Source organism: Bos javanicus, chromosome 3, assembly GCF_032452875.1.
Source record: "Bos javanicus breed banteng chromosome 3, ARS-OSU_banteng_1.0, whole genome shotgun sequence".
NCBI lineage: Eukaryota > Metazoa > Chordata > Mammalia > Artiodactyla > Bovidae > Bos > Bos javanicus.
Window position 1 is genome coordinate 57,526,201 of NC_083870.1, and position 18,748 is coordinate 57,544,948.

An 18,748-nucleotide genomic window follows, 5' to 3' on the forward strand; every position below is an offset into this window, starting at 1 on the left:
ATGATGTACTCTGCATATAAGTTAAATAAATAGGGTGACAATATACAGCCTTGATGTACTCCTTTCCCTATTTGGAACCAGTCTGTTGTTCCATGTCCAGTTCTAACTGTTGCTTTTTGACCTGCAAACAGGTTTCTTAAGAGGCAGGTCAGGTGGTCTGGTTTTCCCATTTCTTTCAGAATTTTCCACATACCAGACACTGAGCTAAATGCTTAAATGTTTTATCTCATTAATCTCAACTAATAAATTAGTACAGTAACTAAAAGCATCTTGATTACAAAATCTTACAGAATAAATAGTATTACTAACCCCTTTCAAAAAATGGAGTTTAAAGAGGTTGAGTAACTATTCTTAAGAACTCCAAAAGACATAGAATAACATATCATAATTATTTGTAAAAATAAATATTTATAAAAAAACAAAGCCATTTTAACAATGGGGGACTTAAGCTTCCCTGGTGGCTCAGATGGTAAACGTCTGCCTGCAATGTGGGAGACCTGGGTTCAGTCCCTGGGTCGGGAAGATCCCCTGGAGAAGGAAATGGTAACCCACTCCAGTACTCATGCCTGGAAAATTCCATGGATGGAGGAGCCTGGTAGGCTACAGTCCATGAGGTTGCAAAGAGTCGGACATGACTGAGCAACTTCACTTTCACTTAGCATTTGTTGCCACTTGGAATTCAGGATTTTGTTTATATGACAACTAAATAAATGAATGTTCCAACTACCATACAGTTGTGCTCTTTTCAAATACCAGCAAGGTAATGCTCACAATACTCCAAGCTAGGCCTCAACAGTATGTGAACCAAGAACTCTCTTTTCGTTGTCATGAGATAGGCCTGTCTCACAAATACATCATATTTTGTTTGTCTACTCTGCTACAGGGGGACAGTTAGATTGCTTCTACTTTTCACTCTTAAAAATTATGCTGTTGTGAATGTCTTTGTGTATTATAGAACACAAATATAAGTTTCTTTAAGAGATCTATCTATAAATGTCTGCATTTTTTTTCATGAAAATTTGATGGATATTATTGGGTGGAAATAGTATCTTTTTATTTTTAAAATCTGCATTTCTTTGATTGACTTTGAGATTGAGATTCTTTTCCTAAGGTGACTGGCCTTTTAATTTTTCTTCTCCATATATCGACAATTCATATCCTTTGCCCATTCTGGTGCAATTGTTGAAGTATTGATTTTTTCATTCTTTTTTTCCCCCTTTTTAATTGAATCTGAAAATACCTGCCTGCCTTTTAATTTGTCATAAACCTTCAGTGCCTTTAAATTGTTTTTCTCACTATCTTAATTTTTTGTAATTAAAATTCAAATAATTGAAATCTTAGCATTGAGTATTTTAATATGATTGTGATGTATTTCTTCATTTATTCAGCTTTTTAATTATTATTACTAATTTGTTGTTGTTAAGTTTCTAATGTCATATCTGACTCTTTGCAACTACATGGAATGCAGCACTCCAGGCTCCCCTATCCTTCACCATCTCCCAGTGCTTGCTCAAACTCATGTCCATTGAGTTGGTGATGCCATCCAACCATCACATCCTCTGTCATCCCCTTCTCCTCCTGCCTTCAATCTTTCCCAGTGTCAGGGTCTTTTCAAATGAGTTGGCTCTTTGCATCAGGTGGCCAAAGTATTGGAGCTTCAGCTTTAGTGTCAGTCCTTCCAATAAATATTCAGGATTAATTTCTTTTAGGATGGACTGGTTTGATCTTCTTGCTGTCCAAGGGACTCTCAAGAGTCTTCTCCAACACCACTGTTCAAAAGCATCAGTTCTTCAATGCTCAGCCTTCTTTATGGTCCAACTCTCACATCCATACATGACTACTGGAAAAACCATAGCTTTGACTAGATGGGTCTTTGTTGGCAAAGTGTAGTTATTGAATTTTATACATTGAATGCTCATGTTCCTATAGTTTTGGTTGTATCTTCCTATGAAAATAATTATTTTCAAATAATGACACTTTTGTTACTTTAAAATACACTTACTCATTATCTTGTCTTTTTGTGTTGGTTAGGGCCTCCAGTATAATATGGACTAGGAGTGATGCTAGCAGGTATCTTGTTGCATTCCTGACTTTAATCTGAATGCTTCTAATGTTTTCTATAAATTATGATGCTTGGTATAGAATTGCCTAGATACTCGCTAAAGTTTCTTTTACATCCCAGTTCTCCAAATGTTTGTTTTTAAAAATTATGAATAAGTATTAATAGTTGAATATATCAAATATGTTTTCTGCATTTATTGAGATACTTAGTATTTTTCTCCTTTAATTTGTTAATATGATGAATTGCATTGATGTGTTTATTTTTTGTTATTATTAGTTTAACTTTATTATTATAGCTTTTTATTATGACTAGTTTGTTCGTTTCATTTGAAACAGATATAAAATTTAATTAATGATTCTTCTCAGTTGATGATACTTTATCATTTATCCATGAGTCCCCTACTGTATCATTTTATATATTTTTATTTTCATTATCTACAACTTGGTTCCATTTCTCCTGCCCCTCTTTTTACTTAATATATTTGTTATATGTCTTGGTATAATAAAGTATTATTTTGTGTGTGTATTTATGTATTAATTTATATAAATGATATTGGTTTATATAATAGGTAGCTATTGCTTTGTTTCAACTTTTTTTCACTCAACACTGTATAAGATGTATTTTGTTGCTGTATATATATACATCTTCTATATTGTTTTTAAGTGTAATATAGTATATTGGCAATATATAGTATAATATTTCAGATTTCCCAGTAAACCATTTGCATTTGCTTATCCATTCCCTCAGAGATAAGCACCTAAAGTAACTTTCTCAACTTTCTGCAACTATAAAATAGCACTGTGATAAATATCTTAGGTTGCTTTTTGGCTTGTATGCTGGTTTCTTTAATGGTTATACAGGGTATGTGATTGTTGGAACATGAGATAATTTATGTATTGAATTTATTAAATTCCATTTGATTTTTTTCCCATAATACTGCTTCAGTTATACTCCTGCTAGTAGAAAATAAGAAATCTTGTTTCTCTAGTTTCTTACCTACAATTGCTGTTGTCTGATTTTTATTAATTTGATGAATGTTAAGGTGTATATCAGTGTTTCAACTGGCATTTCTCTGATTCTAGTGTGTTTCTCAGATTTATATACTTATTTGCCACTGGGCTTCCTTTTAAATGATTTGCCTACTTATATACATTGCCTGTTTTTCTGTTGAGGTTTCCTGTTTTTTTCTTATCATTTGCAGCTTATAAATATCATATATTAATTCCTTAGCATGTTTTAAACATTGAAAATGTCTTTTTTGATCTGTCAGCTGTCAGTTTTGCTTATGACATCTTTTGTGAGCAGAAGTTCTCCGTTTTTATGTATATAATCCCGTTGGAAAAAACAGTTTGGTGCTTTTAGGTCTTGCTTAAAATGTCTTTTTAACCCTATAAATTATTCAGATATTGCCTTTTATTTTCTTCTACTAGCTTTTAAAATTTGCCTTTTACATTTGAGACTTTATTCCAGATTTGATACCCCTGTGCATATTGCGTGCTCCATATGTATGGCATAAATCGGGGAATTTTTTCTTTATTCTTCTGAATGTATTGAGCTATTTTTCTAACACTTATCTGCAATGTACTCAATTTTTTTCTCTACTGATTTATGGCACTACCTTTATCAGATCTCAATTTCCAGTTCTGAACTTTCTATTTTGTTACATAATTTTTTTAATTTAAAAATATTTATTTGTTTTTGGCTGCTTTGGATCTTCAGTACTGCATGCAGGCATTCTCTAGTTGCAGTGAACGGGGGCTACTCTAGTTGCGGGGTGTGGGCTTCTCACTGTGGCGGCTTTCCTTGTTGAATACCCGGGCTCTATGGCATGTGGGCTTCAGTAATTGTGGCACATGGGCTCTGGAGCACAGGTTCAGTAGTTGTGGAACATGGGCTTAGTTGCCCCGCAGCATGTGGAATTTTTCCAGATAAGGGATCGAACATGTGTCCCCTGTGTGGACAGGGGGAGTTCTTAACCCCTGGACCACCAGGAAAGTCCCTGTTTATTTGTTTCTGTGCAATTTCAATGCTACATTTATTACTATAACTTTGTGAATTGTTTTAATATCTAGGATGGAAATTCTTCCATTTTGCTTTTTCAAAATTAGATTGGTTTATCATGAACTTTTATTTCATCTAATTTGGATGATATGCTTGTTAAATCTAGAATTTTTATTGAAATCTGATTTAGTTATATATTGCCATAAAATGAATTACTCCATAACTTAGTGGATAAAACAACAATAAATAGTTTTAAATAAATAAATCTCTTGGCTCTGTGGATCAGGAATGCAAAAGCAGCTTAGTTGAATGATTCTGGCTTGAGGTCTGTCATAAGATTGCCACCAACATGTCAACAGGGGCCACAGTCATCTAAACGTTTGGGGCTGGGGGATTCCTCTCCAAGTAGGTTCACTCACATAGCTGTCAAGTTGATGCTTACAAGTTGGCAGCATCAGCTTCTTGTCACATCAGTCTTGTGATGGAGCTTCTTGAGTATGGTTACAACATGGAGGCTGATGTGTGCTAGAGCAAGTAATCAGGAGATAGCAAGGGAGAAATTGCAATGTTATTTATATCCTAGTCTCAGAAGTCAAATTCCAACATTCCTAAAATAGCCTGTTGATTGCACAGGACAGCTCTCCTCAGTGTGGGAGGGGACTACATCAGGAAGGTCATACTGGAGGCTGTGTACCTCAGTCCACCCTCTGGCTGCCAATTATTAATATCCCCACACATGTCAGCAGATTTCGAAAACTCAGCAGTGTCTACAGGACTGGAGAAGATCAGTTTTCATTCCAATCCCAAAGAAGGGCAATGCCAAGGAATGTTCAAACAACCATACAGTTATGCTCATTTCACATGCTAGCAAGGTTATGCTCAAAATCCTACAAGCTTGGCCTCAGCAGTATGTGAACTGAGAAAGTCCAGATGTACAAGCTGAGTTTCTAAGAGGTAGAGGACCAGAAGTTGAATTGCCAGCATTTGTTGGATCATAGAGAAGGCAAGGGAATTCCAGAAAGCATCTACTTCTGCTTCATTGATTACCCCAAAGCCTTCGAGTGTGTGGGTCACAATGAACTGTGGAAAATTCTTAAAGAGATAGGAATACCAGACCACTTTACTTATGTCCTATGAAACCTGTATGTGGGTCAAGAAGCAACAGTTAGAACCGGACACGGAACAAATGACTGGTTCCAAATTGGAAAATGAATATGACAAGGCTGTATGTTGTCACCCTGCTTATTTAACTTATATGCAGAGTACATCATGACAAACGCTGGGCTGGATGAAGCACAAGCTGGAATCAAGATTGCCAGGAGAAATAACAACCTCAGATATGCAAATGATACCACTCTAATATCAGAAAGTGAAGAGGAACTAAAGAGCCTCTTGATGAGGGTAAAGTGGACAGTAAAAAAATCTGGCTTGAAACTCAACATCCAAAAAACTAAGATCATGGCATCTGGTCTCATCACTTCATGGCAAATAGAAGGGGGAAAAATTGGAAACAATGACAGACTTTATTTTCTTGGGCTCCAAAATCACTGTGGATAGTGACTACAGTCATGAAATTAAAAGATGCATACTCCTTGGAAGGAAAGCTATGATAAACCTAGACAGCGTATTAAAGAGCAGAGATATCACTTTGCTGACAAAGGTCAGTCTAGTCAAAGCTATGATTTTTCCAGTAGTCATGTACAGTTGTGAGTTGGACCGTAAAGAAGGCTGAGCACTGAACAATTGATGCATTTGAGTTATGATGCTGGAAAAGATGCTTGAGAGTCCCTTGGACTGCAAGGAGATCAAACCAGTCAATCCTAAAGGAAATCAACCCTGAATATTCATTAGAAGGACTGATGCTGAAACTGAAGCTCCAATACTTTGGCCCCTGATGCGAGGAGCTGACTCATTGGAAAAGACCTAGATGCTGGGAAAGATGGAAGGCAAAAGGAGAAGCAGGTGGCATAGGATGAGATGGTTAGACAGCATCACTGAATCAGTGGGCATGAATTTGAGCAAACTCTGGGAGATAGCAGAGGACAGAGGAGCCTGGCATGCTGCAGTCTATGGGATCGCAAAGAGTCAGAGAGGATTTAGCGATTGAACAACAGCATGGAAAATAGACTCACTCTTCTCACAAGACTCTCCTAACCTCATCCCATTATAGAATCAGATGAAGAATCTCATCTAAATTATGTCCCGAGGTCATGAGGCTTTTTGGGTATATTTTGTAAGTACAGTTTTTTGAGTACTGTTTCTTTTGATTGAAGATTTGTGGACTTAAGAGAGGGAGACAAGAATCATTGAAGAAGATTGTCTTAAAAGATGCTGCTGTTGCTGCTGCTAAGTCGCTTCAGTCGTGTCCAACTCTGTGTGACCCCATAGATGGCAGCCCACCAGGCTCTTCCATCCCTGGGATTCTCCAGGCAAGAACACTCAGTGGGTTGCCATTTCCTTCTCCAGTGCATGAAAGTGAAAAGTGAAAGTGAAGTCGCTGAGTCGTGTCCGACTCTTAGCGACCCCATGGACTGCAGCCCACCAGGCTCCTCCGTCCGTGGGATTCTCCAAGAAAGAGTACTGGAGTGGGTTGCCATTTCCTGCTTCAGCTTAAAGACGACTACCACAAAATTTCACTTAACATTTATTGTAAGACAGGTCTGTTGGAGACTAATTCCTTCTGTTTTTGTTTGAGAAAGTATTTCTTCACTTTTATTTTTTTTGTTTGGAGTGAAAGAGCCTTTAAATTCTATAATGCATTACAGTTTTCAAAAGTTATATATATATGATTTTATGTAATGTCTTAATAACCCCTTCTCAGCCTTCTACTCCTATATTGCCTCACCCCCTTCCCTCTCCCACTGCTGCTGCTAAGTCGCTTCAGTCATGTCCGACTCTGTGCAACCCCATAGACAGCAGCCCACCAGGCTCCCTCATCCCTGGGATTCTCCAGGCAAGAACACTGGAGTGGATTGCCATTTCCCTCTCCAATGCATGAAAGTGAAAAGTGAAAGAGAAGTCGCTCAGTCGTGTCCGACTCTTAGCGACCCCATGGACTGCAGCCCACCAGGCTCCTCCGTCCATGGGATTTTCCAGGCAAGAGTACTGGAGTGGGGTGCCATTGCCTTCTCCATCCCTCTCCCACTAATAACCACTAATTTGTTCTCTATGTCTGTGAGTTTGCTTTTTTGTTTTATTCACTAGTTTATTGTATGTTTAAGATTCCACATATGAATATCATACAGTATTTGTTTTTGTTTGTCTGACTTATTTCATGATAACATAATGCCCTCCAAGCCCATCCATGCTGCTGCAAATGGCAAAATTTCATTCTTTTTTATGGCTTTGTAGTATTTCATGGAATGTGTGTATGTATGCACCACATCTTTCTTCATTCACCTGTTGATGAACACTTAGGTTGCTTTCATACTTTGGCAAATGTAAGTAACACTGATGTGAACATCGAGGTGCATATATCTTTTTAAATAAGTGTTTTTGTTTTTTTTGGATATATACCCAGGAGTAGAATTGCTGTGGCATACGATGGCTCTATTTTTAGTTTTTTGGGAAACCTCCATGTTTTTTCCCACAGTGTCTGCTCCAATTTACATTCCCACCAACAGTGTGAGTGTTCTCCTTTCTCTACATCCTTGTCAGCATTTATTTGTGGGGTTTTTTTGACCATAGCCATGCTGATGAGTTTGAGGTGATGTCTTATTGTGGTTTTGATTTTCATTTTTGTGATGATTAGCAATGTTGAACGTCTTTCCATGTGTTTATTGGCCGTCTGCATTTTCTCCTTGGAAAAATGTCTATTCAGTTCTTCTGCCTATTTTTTAGTTGAATTGTTTGTTTGTTTTTGTATTGACTTGTGTGAGCTCTTTAAACCCCTTATCAGTCATATCATTTGCAAATATCTTCTTCCATTCAGTATGTTTTTGTTGCTGTCGTTTCTGTTGTTTTGTCCATGGTTTCCTTTGCTGTGCCTAAGCTTTTGAATTTAATTAGGTCCCACTTGTCTATTTTTGCTTTTGTTTTCTTTCACTTTAGGAGATGGATCGAAAAAGTATTGCTTCAATTTATATCTAAGAATGTTCTGCCTATGCTTTCATCTAGGTGTTTTATACTATCCAATTTTACATTTAGGTCTTTAATCCATTTTGAGTTTATTTTTGGACAGCTACTTGTACAAGAAGAAAATGAGAACATCTCTAACATACATATACAAAACAATATCCTTTGTTTTTGAAAAATAATTTTGCTGGACAGGGAATTCTGGGTTGGTGGTTTCTCTTTCAACACTTTTAATGGATCACTCTACTCTCTTATTGCTTGCAGGGCTTCTGAAGAGAATTCTTATCCTATTACTTTATAGGTAAGATGTTGTTTATTTCCAGCTTGTTTCAAGATTTTTTTTGTCTTTATTTTCTTCAGTTTGAATATGATATGCCTGTTGTTCAGTCGCTCAGTCATGTCTGACTCTTTGTGACACCATGGACTGAGCATGCCAGGCTTTCCTGTCCTTCACCATCTCCTGGAGCTCAAACTCATGTCCATTTAGTTGGTGATGCCATCCAACTATCTCAGTCTCTCTTGCCGCCTTATTCTCCTGCCTTCAATCTTTCCCAGCATCAGGGTCTTTTCTGATGAGTCTAATGAGGCATAATGATATGCCTAGGTGTAAATTTTTTGAAATTTGTCACTCTTGATGTTTCCTTAATCTGTGGTTGATATTTGTCATTAATTTTGGATTGTCAAAATTAATTAAAGTTGTCAGCCATTATTCGTCATTTCTTTTCTTCTTTTCTCTTTCTCTTGCTCCTCCCGTTGAACGTATGTTGCACTTTTTATATTTGTCACATAGTTGTTGGATATTCTATTCCATTTTTCCTCTTTGCTTTTTTCAATTTGGGTACTTTCTATTGACACATCTTCAAACTTACTGATTCTTTTGTTGGCCATGTCCAGTCTACTGATGAGTCCATCAAAGGCATTCTTTATTTCTGTTATGGGGTTTTTGATTTTAGCCTTTAATTTTGATTCTTTTTTAGGGTTTACATGTCTCTGCTTACATCTTTCTTGTGTGTTATATACTTTTTGTATTAGAGCCCTAGGATATTAATCATCAGATCAGATCAGATCAGTCGCTCAGTCATGTCCAACTCTTTTCGACCCCATGAATCACAGCACGCCAGGCTTCCCTGTCCATCACCAACTCCTGGAGTTCACTGAGACTCACGTCCATCGAGTCAGTGATGCCATCCAGCCATCTCATCCTCTGTCGTCCCCTTCTCCTCCTGCCCCCAATCCCTCCCAGCATCAGAGTCTTTTCCAATGAGTCAACTCTTTGCATGAGGTGGCCAAAGTACTGGAGTTTCATAGTTACTTTAAATTCTTGATCTGATGATTCTAAAGTTTCTGCTATGTTTAAATCTGGGTCTAATGTTTTGTTTGTTTATTTTTGTTGATTTCATACTGTGTTTTTTGCCTTTATCATGCCTTGTAATTTTTGGTTGAAAGTCACAGATTATGTGTTGGGTGAAAGGAACTGAGGTAAATAGACCTTTCATCTGAGGTTTTGTGCTATCTGATTAGTAGGGTGTGTTACTAAGGGTGTAGCTTTAGGTGTCAGAGACAAAAATTTCCTCTAGTGTCTAGTTTTGTCTTCTTGAATGTTTTGGGCTTCCCTAGTAACTCTTTCTTTATTGGTTTTGAGATTTCCAGTTCTTTTATCTCTAACCTTCTGTTATTATACTGCAGCCTTATTAATCTGATGGTAAGGTGTAGGGAAGGGAAAATACCTTATGCTCTTATACTTAGGTTTCATTCTTGTAGTGTGCTTGTTCTCTGAGCTGTGACCTTCACACCTGTTTTATAGATTTTTTCCTTTGATAAGACAGAAACAACTAAATGGCTTTGGAATTTGGCACTTGTCTTCCTCCATGTGGAAGGCTATTTGGGGTTAGATTAGGATATTTTCTTCTCCCCGCATGGTGGTATATGGGAGATTGGTGTTGAACATTTCTCATCCTGAAAGTTGGGTGAAGTGAAGAGAAGTGAAGTTGCTCAGTCGTGTCTGACTCTTTGCGACCCCATGGACTGGGGCCTACCAGGCTCCTTCTGTCCATGGGATTTTCCAGGCAATAGTCCTGGAGTGGATTGCCATTTCCTTCTCCAGGGGATCTTCCCAACCCAGGGATCGAACCTGGGTCTCCCGCATTGTAGACAGCTGCTTTACTGTCTGAGCCATCCGGAAAGTTGGTTAGGCTCCTGTAAAACCTAAGCTGGATAATTAGGTAACATTGTTTCCCTTGAGGACAGCTTTTTGTTAAGGAAAACAGAAATGCTCTGGGCAATTTCAAAATGATTCCTTTTCCTTCTCTCCCTGTGAAAAGTCTGAAGGAATTTTTCTCCAATTCTCAGTTTGAGAACATGGTGGGGCTCCTGAAGCAAAAATTCAGCAAAGTGTAGAGGTTCCTCAAAGGCCTCTTCGAGTTTTTAACTCTTAAACTTAGCCACACTGAGGCTCTGCCAGATCATCATTTATAGTTTGTATTTCTACTGGTACTGGCTTCAGTGAAAAAAAGAAAGTGAAGTCACTCAGTTGTGTCTGACTCTTTGTGACCCCATGGACTGTAGTCTACCAGACTCCTCCTTCCATGGGATTTCCAGGCAAGAATACTGGAGTGTGTTGCCATTTCCTTCTCTAGGGGATCTTCCTGACCCAGGGATCGAACCTAGATCTCCCACATTGCAGGCAGACTCTTTACTGTCTGAGCCACCAGGGAAGTGGCAAGGTTCAACTCCTGGGTTTCTGTTTTAACTGTGATTCTCTGTATTTGTCTGTCTTTCCAGTTTTAAAAGTTTATTTATTTTTAATTGGAAAATAATTGCTTTACAATATTGTATTGGTTTCTGCCATGTATCAACATGAATCAGTCATAGGTATACGTGTATCCCTTCACTCTTAAATCTCCCTCCCACCTCTCACCCCATCCCACTCCTCTGGGTTCTCACAGAGCACTGGATTTGAGCTCCCTGTGTTATACAGCAAATTTCCACTGGCTATCTAATTTTATACATGGTAATGTATATGTTTCAATGCTACTGTCTCAATTTGTTCCATCCTCTTCTTCCCCTAGTGCCTCCACAAGTCTGTTCTCTATGTCTGTGTCTGTATTGCTACCCTGCAGATAGTTTCATCAATACCGTCTTTCTGTATTCCATATATATGCAATATTTGGCTTTCTGATTTCACTCTGTATCATAGGCTCTAGGTTCATTCACCTTGTTAGAACTGAGTCAAATGCATTCCTTTTTATAGCTGAGTAATATTCCAATGTGTATACATGTCTTTTCAATTAATGGAATAGCAGATAGTGATTAATTCTTTGATGAACCTAAGAGCAATTGTTGATTTTAGTTATTCAGCTTTTTTCTTGGGAGGATGGTAGTAGAGTGCTGCTCTTGATTTTTATAATTGATCTTGTGTCTGGTAACTTAACAGAATTCTCTTATTAGTTTTAAATATTTGTTAATTCTATTGAATTTTCTGTGTCACCTGAAAGTAATTACAGTTTTGTATCTTTCTTCCCAATTGCATCTTCTGTTTTTCTTTTTTTTTTTTAGCTGCATCATAGGAGTCTTGCTTTCCTCAGTGACTGTTAAAGGTCTGTAAATAATTTCTCAGTGCAGTGGCCAAGTAGATAGAATAAATTATTATTTGACCATTTAGATCTTCCCAATCAATGAAAAATTTTTTTTATAATTTATAGACTCTCCAGTGATGTGTTTTCCTTGGAATTTAGAGTTCTATCTCTTTTGTGTCTAATTTCTCATCCATACTTGAAGATTTAACATGCATGTGCTCAGTTGCTCATTTGTGTCTGACTCTTTGCAGCCCCATGCCCTGTATGCTCCGCCCATGGAATTTTCCAGGCAAGAATACTAGATCAGGTTGCCATTTCCTGCTGCAGGGGATCTTCCTGACCTGAGGACCACACCTGCGTCTATTGGGTCTCCTGTATTGGTAGGTGGATTCTTTACCACTGTGCCACCTGGGAAGCCTGGAGATTTAATGGCCCCTTTAAAATTTTTTTTAATGATCAGGTTGGACATTACCATTCATAGAATCAGGTTAATAAAGTTTTCAAAGGTTTCAGTTTTCATGAAGAATGGTGGCTGAATGTATATTATCATATGTGGAACAGATCTCCAGTCCAGGTTCGATGCATGAGACAGGGTGCTCAGGGCTGGTGCACTGGGATGACCCTGAGGGATGGGAAGGGCAGGGAGGAGGGAGGGGGTTTCAGGATGGGGAACAAATATACACCTATGGCTGATTCATGTCAATGTATGGCAAAAACTACTACAATATTGTAAAGTAGCCTCAAATTAAAATAAATTAATTAAAAAAAGAGTCATAGTTAAATTATGCTTTTATATGTGTGTTGAAATAATGTAGTTTTCCTTTTAAATCTATTAATGTGATAAATTACATTGATTTTCTAATATTAAACCATCTTTGGATTCTTAGGATAAATTCAACTTGGTCATAATATGTTTTTTTTTTTTACATATTAATGTGGATTTGGTTTCTCAGTATAATTTTTTCTTGACTTTTCCAGTGTATCAAATAGCTTCGTCCTTTCAGATATTCGAAGTTTTTGAAATATTCTTGTCTATAATCAAAGGATTTTCCTTTAATAAAACTGTTACTCTCTTTGTCTCTTTCTCCCTCAGGAAAAATATCATACCAGCGCTATAATAATGGTTTAATGTACATCTTATTAAATAGTTTATAAATTCTATTGACAAAGATAGAGTTAATTTCCTGAAATGCTGTGGGGAAATTAACAAGATGGTACCAGTCAGGCTTTCACTAATTTGTTTCACAAATATTTATTAAATGTATATTATGTGTCAAATACTATTCTAGATTCTGAGGATACAGGAGTCAAAACAAATCCCTGCCCTGATAAAGCATCTTGGTGATATCCTTAGGATTTAATAATGATCTCAGAATATGAATGGGTCTTTAGTGACGTTCCACAATACATACAAAAGTAAATTATTCTTGTCTAATGATCGTTTCATGCCTAGGATCAAAGCTTTGATAGACCACTTTTAATCAATGATAAAAAACAAATTTGACCTCCTTACTGGTTTGGATCATATCTCATTGAAAAATTATCTTATAGTATTTTTTTTATTATAGTTTTTGTTAATATGAAGTATTCATTCATAATAAAAATGAAACCTAAATAATTCTATCATAAAATTATTTCTATTGTGGATTCATAAATATTTTTCAAATGGCTTAGAAAAACTTTGATTTTGTTAATATACCAAGTGAATTTATAGCACAGTTTGAAAGTGTTTCTTAAAAAGCCAATAAGGAAGGTGTTCCCTAGTGGCCTAGAAGTTAGGATTTGGCACTCTCGCTGGTGTTGCCTGGGTTCAGTTCCTATTTGGGGAAGTGAGATCCTGCAAGATATATGGCATGGCCAAAAAGAGAAAAAAAGCCAGCAAGTAAAAATATGCATTTTATTTTATGGTTAGTTAATAAATGGATTTTTCTAAGATAGGAAATGGTATATTCATTTTGCTTTAAAGTGAAACTAATTAGAACTAATAAACTCAAGTATTTAGGAAATTTACAACATTCATATGTTCACATATATTTCAAAGAGCTTTATAATAGACAATGTATAGTAAATTAAATCCTAAATAAATGTTTGCCAACTATGTATAACATTGAATCTCAGTTCTGATGCAATCCCTAGTTTAAACTATAGATAAAATCATAGCTAATGCAAAAATTGCCAAATTGATTGCAGAAATCTTGGTACCCAGAGCAGGGACACTGTCTTCTGGCATAGGAATAAACTTGACTGCTTGTGCGATGTTAGAAACCTCTGAGGTGAGATTGGCTTCATTGATGGCTTGGACTGCAATATAGAAGTTGGTGCCATTTTCTATTCTAAAAGGTTCTGGTTTAAATTCAAAATTTTCATCTGAGCCGGCATCCTTAGGTTTTAGACTGGAAGTATTCACTAAAGTAGCATTGTCAAAATCTTTTTGGAGATCCAGGAAACTCTTACTTATTCTTATAATGTAGCTGTTGGCTGGAAAACAAATAGGTATTTCGTGTACGTTAGAATCACTACATGCGTTATTGCTACCACATTGTTTTACATTTAAGGGTCCATCAGAAGTGCACACTGGGTTTTTTGTTTGGTTATTCCATCTTCTTTATTTTAAGAACAAATATGTGAACAGTTTTTTATCTAGTTATCTAATCACAAAGAATTTAATTTAAAATTGTATAGTACTAAAAATGGATCTCAATTTTTTAAGAAATAGAAATATGAAGAACTGAGTCTACTTTTGATTTAGAACAAGGAACACAATAATGCTTGAGTATAGTAAAGACCTTATGTCTGTGCTATTTTCCATTAAGCTGAGAGAGAGAGTTATAAGATGGGTGAGTAAGAGAGCAGATAAGTAGAGTAGAAACCAAGGATATGGACAAAGAGCAAAGAGAGGCAAAGAGTCTGGAATGTGTACTAATTAAACATGTTTAAGAGCCGGGCAGACTTTGACTAGTACCTTAGTTTTACTACTTTCTAGCTGTAAGAAAGAAAATTTTATTTAATATTTCTTAGTTTTCTTAACTATAAAAAGAGAATCAATCATTCATTTCATCTAACATATATGGAGTGCTAGTGATGAAAATTATATGTGAGAATGCATGAAAAGCATTTAGCACAATGTCTGGGACTTAATAAATGTTTGAAATATTAGTTATTATTACTGTTACTTTATCAAGAAAGGAAAGAAAGATAATACAAATATTTCATTTCAAAATGCTTTTAGAAATCCATCAGAGCCATAGATAAAGAAATATATTTTGACATTATGAAATGCCATGAACAATAAACCATCGAATGTCTTCTTTTGAAGTGAAGACTTTATTTCATGAAGTGTTGAAGATGTTTTAAGTATGTGGTGAATAACTTGAATTTAGGGTTTTCTTTTTAATTCAGGACCTGTGCCTTAACATCTGAGTCTTTTAATAAATACATCTTATCGATCTGATCTATTCCGCTACTCTTCACATCCTCTCTGCATTTAATTTTGGTGGGTCTATCTAACTATACATCCATCCCTTTAATTCAAATATTTCATTGTGAAATTTTGCTTTTTTGACTTTGAGCATATTATTTGGTTCCTTTTCTCCCTGACATGAATCCCTGGAATGTGCCTCCCTCTCCCTATCTATGCAATTTGTACTTATTCTTCAAGGCCCAACAGGAGGTCCAATTTCTCCTTGAAGTCTTGATCATGTGTTTCATCACTTGATGACTCTCTTCCATGAACTCTTACTGCATGGGAAGGAGCTTTCCAATTTTATGAAGGTTCAGTTTATCTTTTCAATGTGAATTACTTCTGGGCCCCCAAAGACACATGAAAAATGCTCAACATCACCAATCATTAGGAATGCAAATCAAACCTACCTTGCACCTGTCAGAATATGTATTATTAAAAAAACAACAAAAGACAAATGTTGGCCAAAATGTAGAGAAAAGGGAACCCTTTTGCACTGTTGGTGGGAATGTAAATTGCTGCACCACTATGGAAAACAGTATAGAAGTTACTAAAAACATTAAAAGTAGAATGATCATATGATCCAGCAATTCTGCTTCTGGGTATTTTTCTCAAGAAAACAAAAACACTAATTCAAAAAGATATATGCACTTCTATGTTCATTGCAGCATTATTTGCAATAGCCAAGATATGGAGCAACCTAAGTGTCCATTGATAGGTGAATGGACATATATGTATATATATATATATATATATATATATATAAAATACTGGAGTGGGTAGCCTATGCCTTCTCCAGGGGATCTTCCCAACCCAGGAATTGAACTGGGGTCTCCTGCATTGCAGGTGAATTCTCTACCAGCTGAGCTACTACAGAAACCCTATATATACATACTTACACACAACGGAATATTAATCAGCCATAAAAAGAATGAGAGCTTGTATTACATGACAACATGGATGGACCTAGAGGGTATTATGCTAAGTGAATTAAGTCAGATAGAAAAGACAAATACCATGTGATTTCATTTATATGTGATATCTAAAAAACAAAACAAATGAACAAATATAACAAAATAGAAATAGACTCATCAATACAGAGGACAAGTATTTGCCAAATGGGAGGGGAGTGGCAGGAGTGAGTGAAATCTGTAAGGGAGATTAAAAGGTACAAACTTCCAGTTACAAAATAAATGAGTCATGGTGATGAAATGTACAGGATGGAGAATGTAGTCAATAATACTATGGTAACTTTGTATGGTGACAGATGGTATCTAGATTTAAAGTGGTGATCATTTTGTACTGTACAGATACATCAAATCACTATATTATGTATTCAGAGCTAAAATAGTGTTGTAGATCAATTGTACTTTAATAAAAATATTACTTTTTGGCCAAAAATGTTTATTCAGTTGATGCCCAAAATGACAAAATTAGAGGATCATAAAATATTAGAATTATATCTACTTGTTTTAGTAATTCGAGGTCATCTAGTCTGATTTGCATATATGACAGATATGGAAATTGGGTCCCAGTAAATTTAAGTTTTTCATTCAAAATTATATAGGCTATTCATTTATTTTTTGAGATACTGCTACTACCTCCTTTTGTAATGCCTAAGGATTAATTGTAATTAATTGTAATTGTAATTTGTAATCAAATTGTAAAATTTGATAGAACTACAATATCTTCCTATTAGTTACAAGAAAAGAGGGAGATCAGATCTCTTGTATTGTAGGCGTTTGAGGTTAAACACACTGAAGTGCTTTCTTTTTCAATGTGTGTATGAAATACTTTCTTCCTTCTTTTAGTTCCTGTAAGCAAATGGCAACCCACTCTAGTGTTCTTGCCTGGAGAATCCCAGGGACAGAGGAGCCTGGTGGGCTGCCGTCTCTGGGGTCTCACAGAGTTGGACACGACTGAAGCGACTTAGCAGTAGCAGCAGCAGTAGCAGCAAGCAGCATAAGGCATTTATTATGAATCCAGTCTTAATCTAAAAGCTTAATCTTAACTGAATTCAAGTTAGAACTAAACATATAGTCATATAATTTCATTTATGGCTTTTTCAGTGAAAGTATATATATATATTTTCACCATAGTTTTAAGGGTCATATTGTATTTCAGAAGCTATTATGGTAAGAGTCTCAGTACTTAAGTACAAAGAGCTCTTTGTAGGTATTTTATGTTTCCTTTGGCTTCAGAATGATTTTTTTCATTGTGTAATAATAACAAAAAGAAATATAACTACAAAGGAAAAGAAAGATTAAGAAGCATCATTTCTTTTGAGAGCATATAGTGAGGGGTGTATTATAATCCAAGTGAAGGAGCATTGAAAGTCACTTTTAAGCACTGGCAAGCTCTGAGTTAATTGTGTCTGTTGATATGCATATTACTTTCATTTTACCACCTTAAAGGGAAAATAACAAGATTGACTTTACCCCATGAGAATCTTCTACTCTAGCACAATTCTAGAATATGATAGTCATTCAATATTTAATTCAGTTAAATTTAAAGCAAAGCTAAAAGTGATTTAGGCTTTTTGGAATGAGGGCAGTTTATTATGAGGAACTTTGAATGAATGAGATATTTTGGCCTTGAAATTTAATTCAAACTCCATAGCCAAATCTCTGCTCGTGATCCTCTCTCTGGGACATCTTCACCTAAATTTGTTAACTTCTTTCATTTTTCAAGACTAGGTTAGGGATAGTCTTCCCTGAAAAGTTCTTTAATATACCTTGTGATCTTAACCTTCAACTATTAATAGAAGTGGCCATCCAATGGTGTATCTCATTATATTCTATAAAATTATCTTTTATTTTCAGGAATTATCTTCTCTACCTAACTGTTGAGAGTAAGGTTTATTTCTTAAGAACCTAATAGTGTTTGAAAAGTCAATAAAAGGTCAATGAATGAATGAAATTGTGCAATACTGTACTTGCACAGTACAAAAATAGAAAAAATTTTCTCTGTTAGGAAATCAGTCTTCTCAAAGAATTTCTAAGATAGTTCATGTTGTGAGAGGCAGTTTGGTACAACAGAGTCTGATGAGAGTGAGTTAGACTTCTAATTTATTAAATACAGAAGTAATTTGGGCCAATCCATTATCTCTTGGGGCTTAAGTTTTCACATATGAAAACAGGTGACCAATAGTAGACAATCTATACATGTTATTTACAAATAGGACATTAGAAAATTTTGAGCAAATGAAAGCCTGTGGGATTTCTTTTAGTATATAATATTTTAAAATATAATATCACACTTACCTTTTCCTTTATCTAGGACATTGCCAGGGGCTGTCCATGAGAGTTGAATGTGATCTTCTTTAAATTTTGCTTCAAGGTCTATAATTTTATTGGGTGGGAGCACAGAAGGGTGATTACCAGGAGGAGCTCCTGATACAGTAAATGACCCTCCAGAGGTTAGTCTGCTAAAGTCTTCTATTTCAGCTTTTGCCAGGTCATCTTTGACTTCAGGTCTGGGTGGGTTCAGTATAATTTTACCTACCAAAAAAGCAATTTTGTAACTTTTCATATTGCCATATCTATTCTTGTAATCTCATTTGCGGCTGTAGAGGAG

At 36.0% G+C, this 18,748-nt stretch overlaps 2 protein-coding genes across 2 annotated transcripts in view; one reads left to right on the plus strand and one right to left on the minus strand.

Moving 5' to 3' along the window:
• ODF2L (outer dense fiber of sperm tails 2 like) overlaps nt 1-18,748 on the plus strand; it is a 393,421-nt gene that overhangs the window by 20,772 nt on the left and 353,901 nt on the right. The window lies entirely within an intron of this gene.
• Nucleotides 13,596-18,748, minus strand: part of LOC133244337 (calcium-activated chloride channel regulator 1) — a 32,547-nt gene continuing 27,394 nt past the window's right edge. The window contains exons 13-14 of the mRNA XM_061411366.1: nt 18,436-18,672; nt 13,596-14,190 (exon numbers count right to left, since the gene is read on the minus strand). Coding sequence (XP_061267350.1) covers nt 13,850-14,190; nt 18,436-18,672 — 578 coding nt within the window. The 3' untranslated portion in view covers nt 13,596-13,849. The remainder of the gene's footprint in view (nt 14,191-18,435; nt 18,673-18,748) is intronic.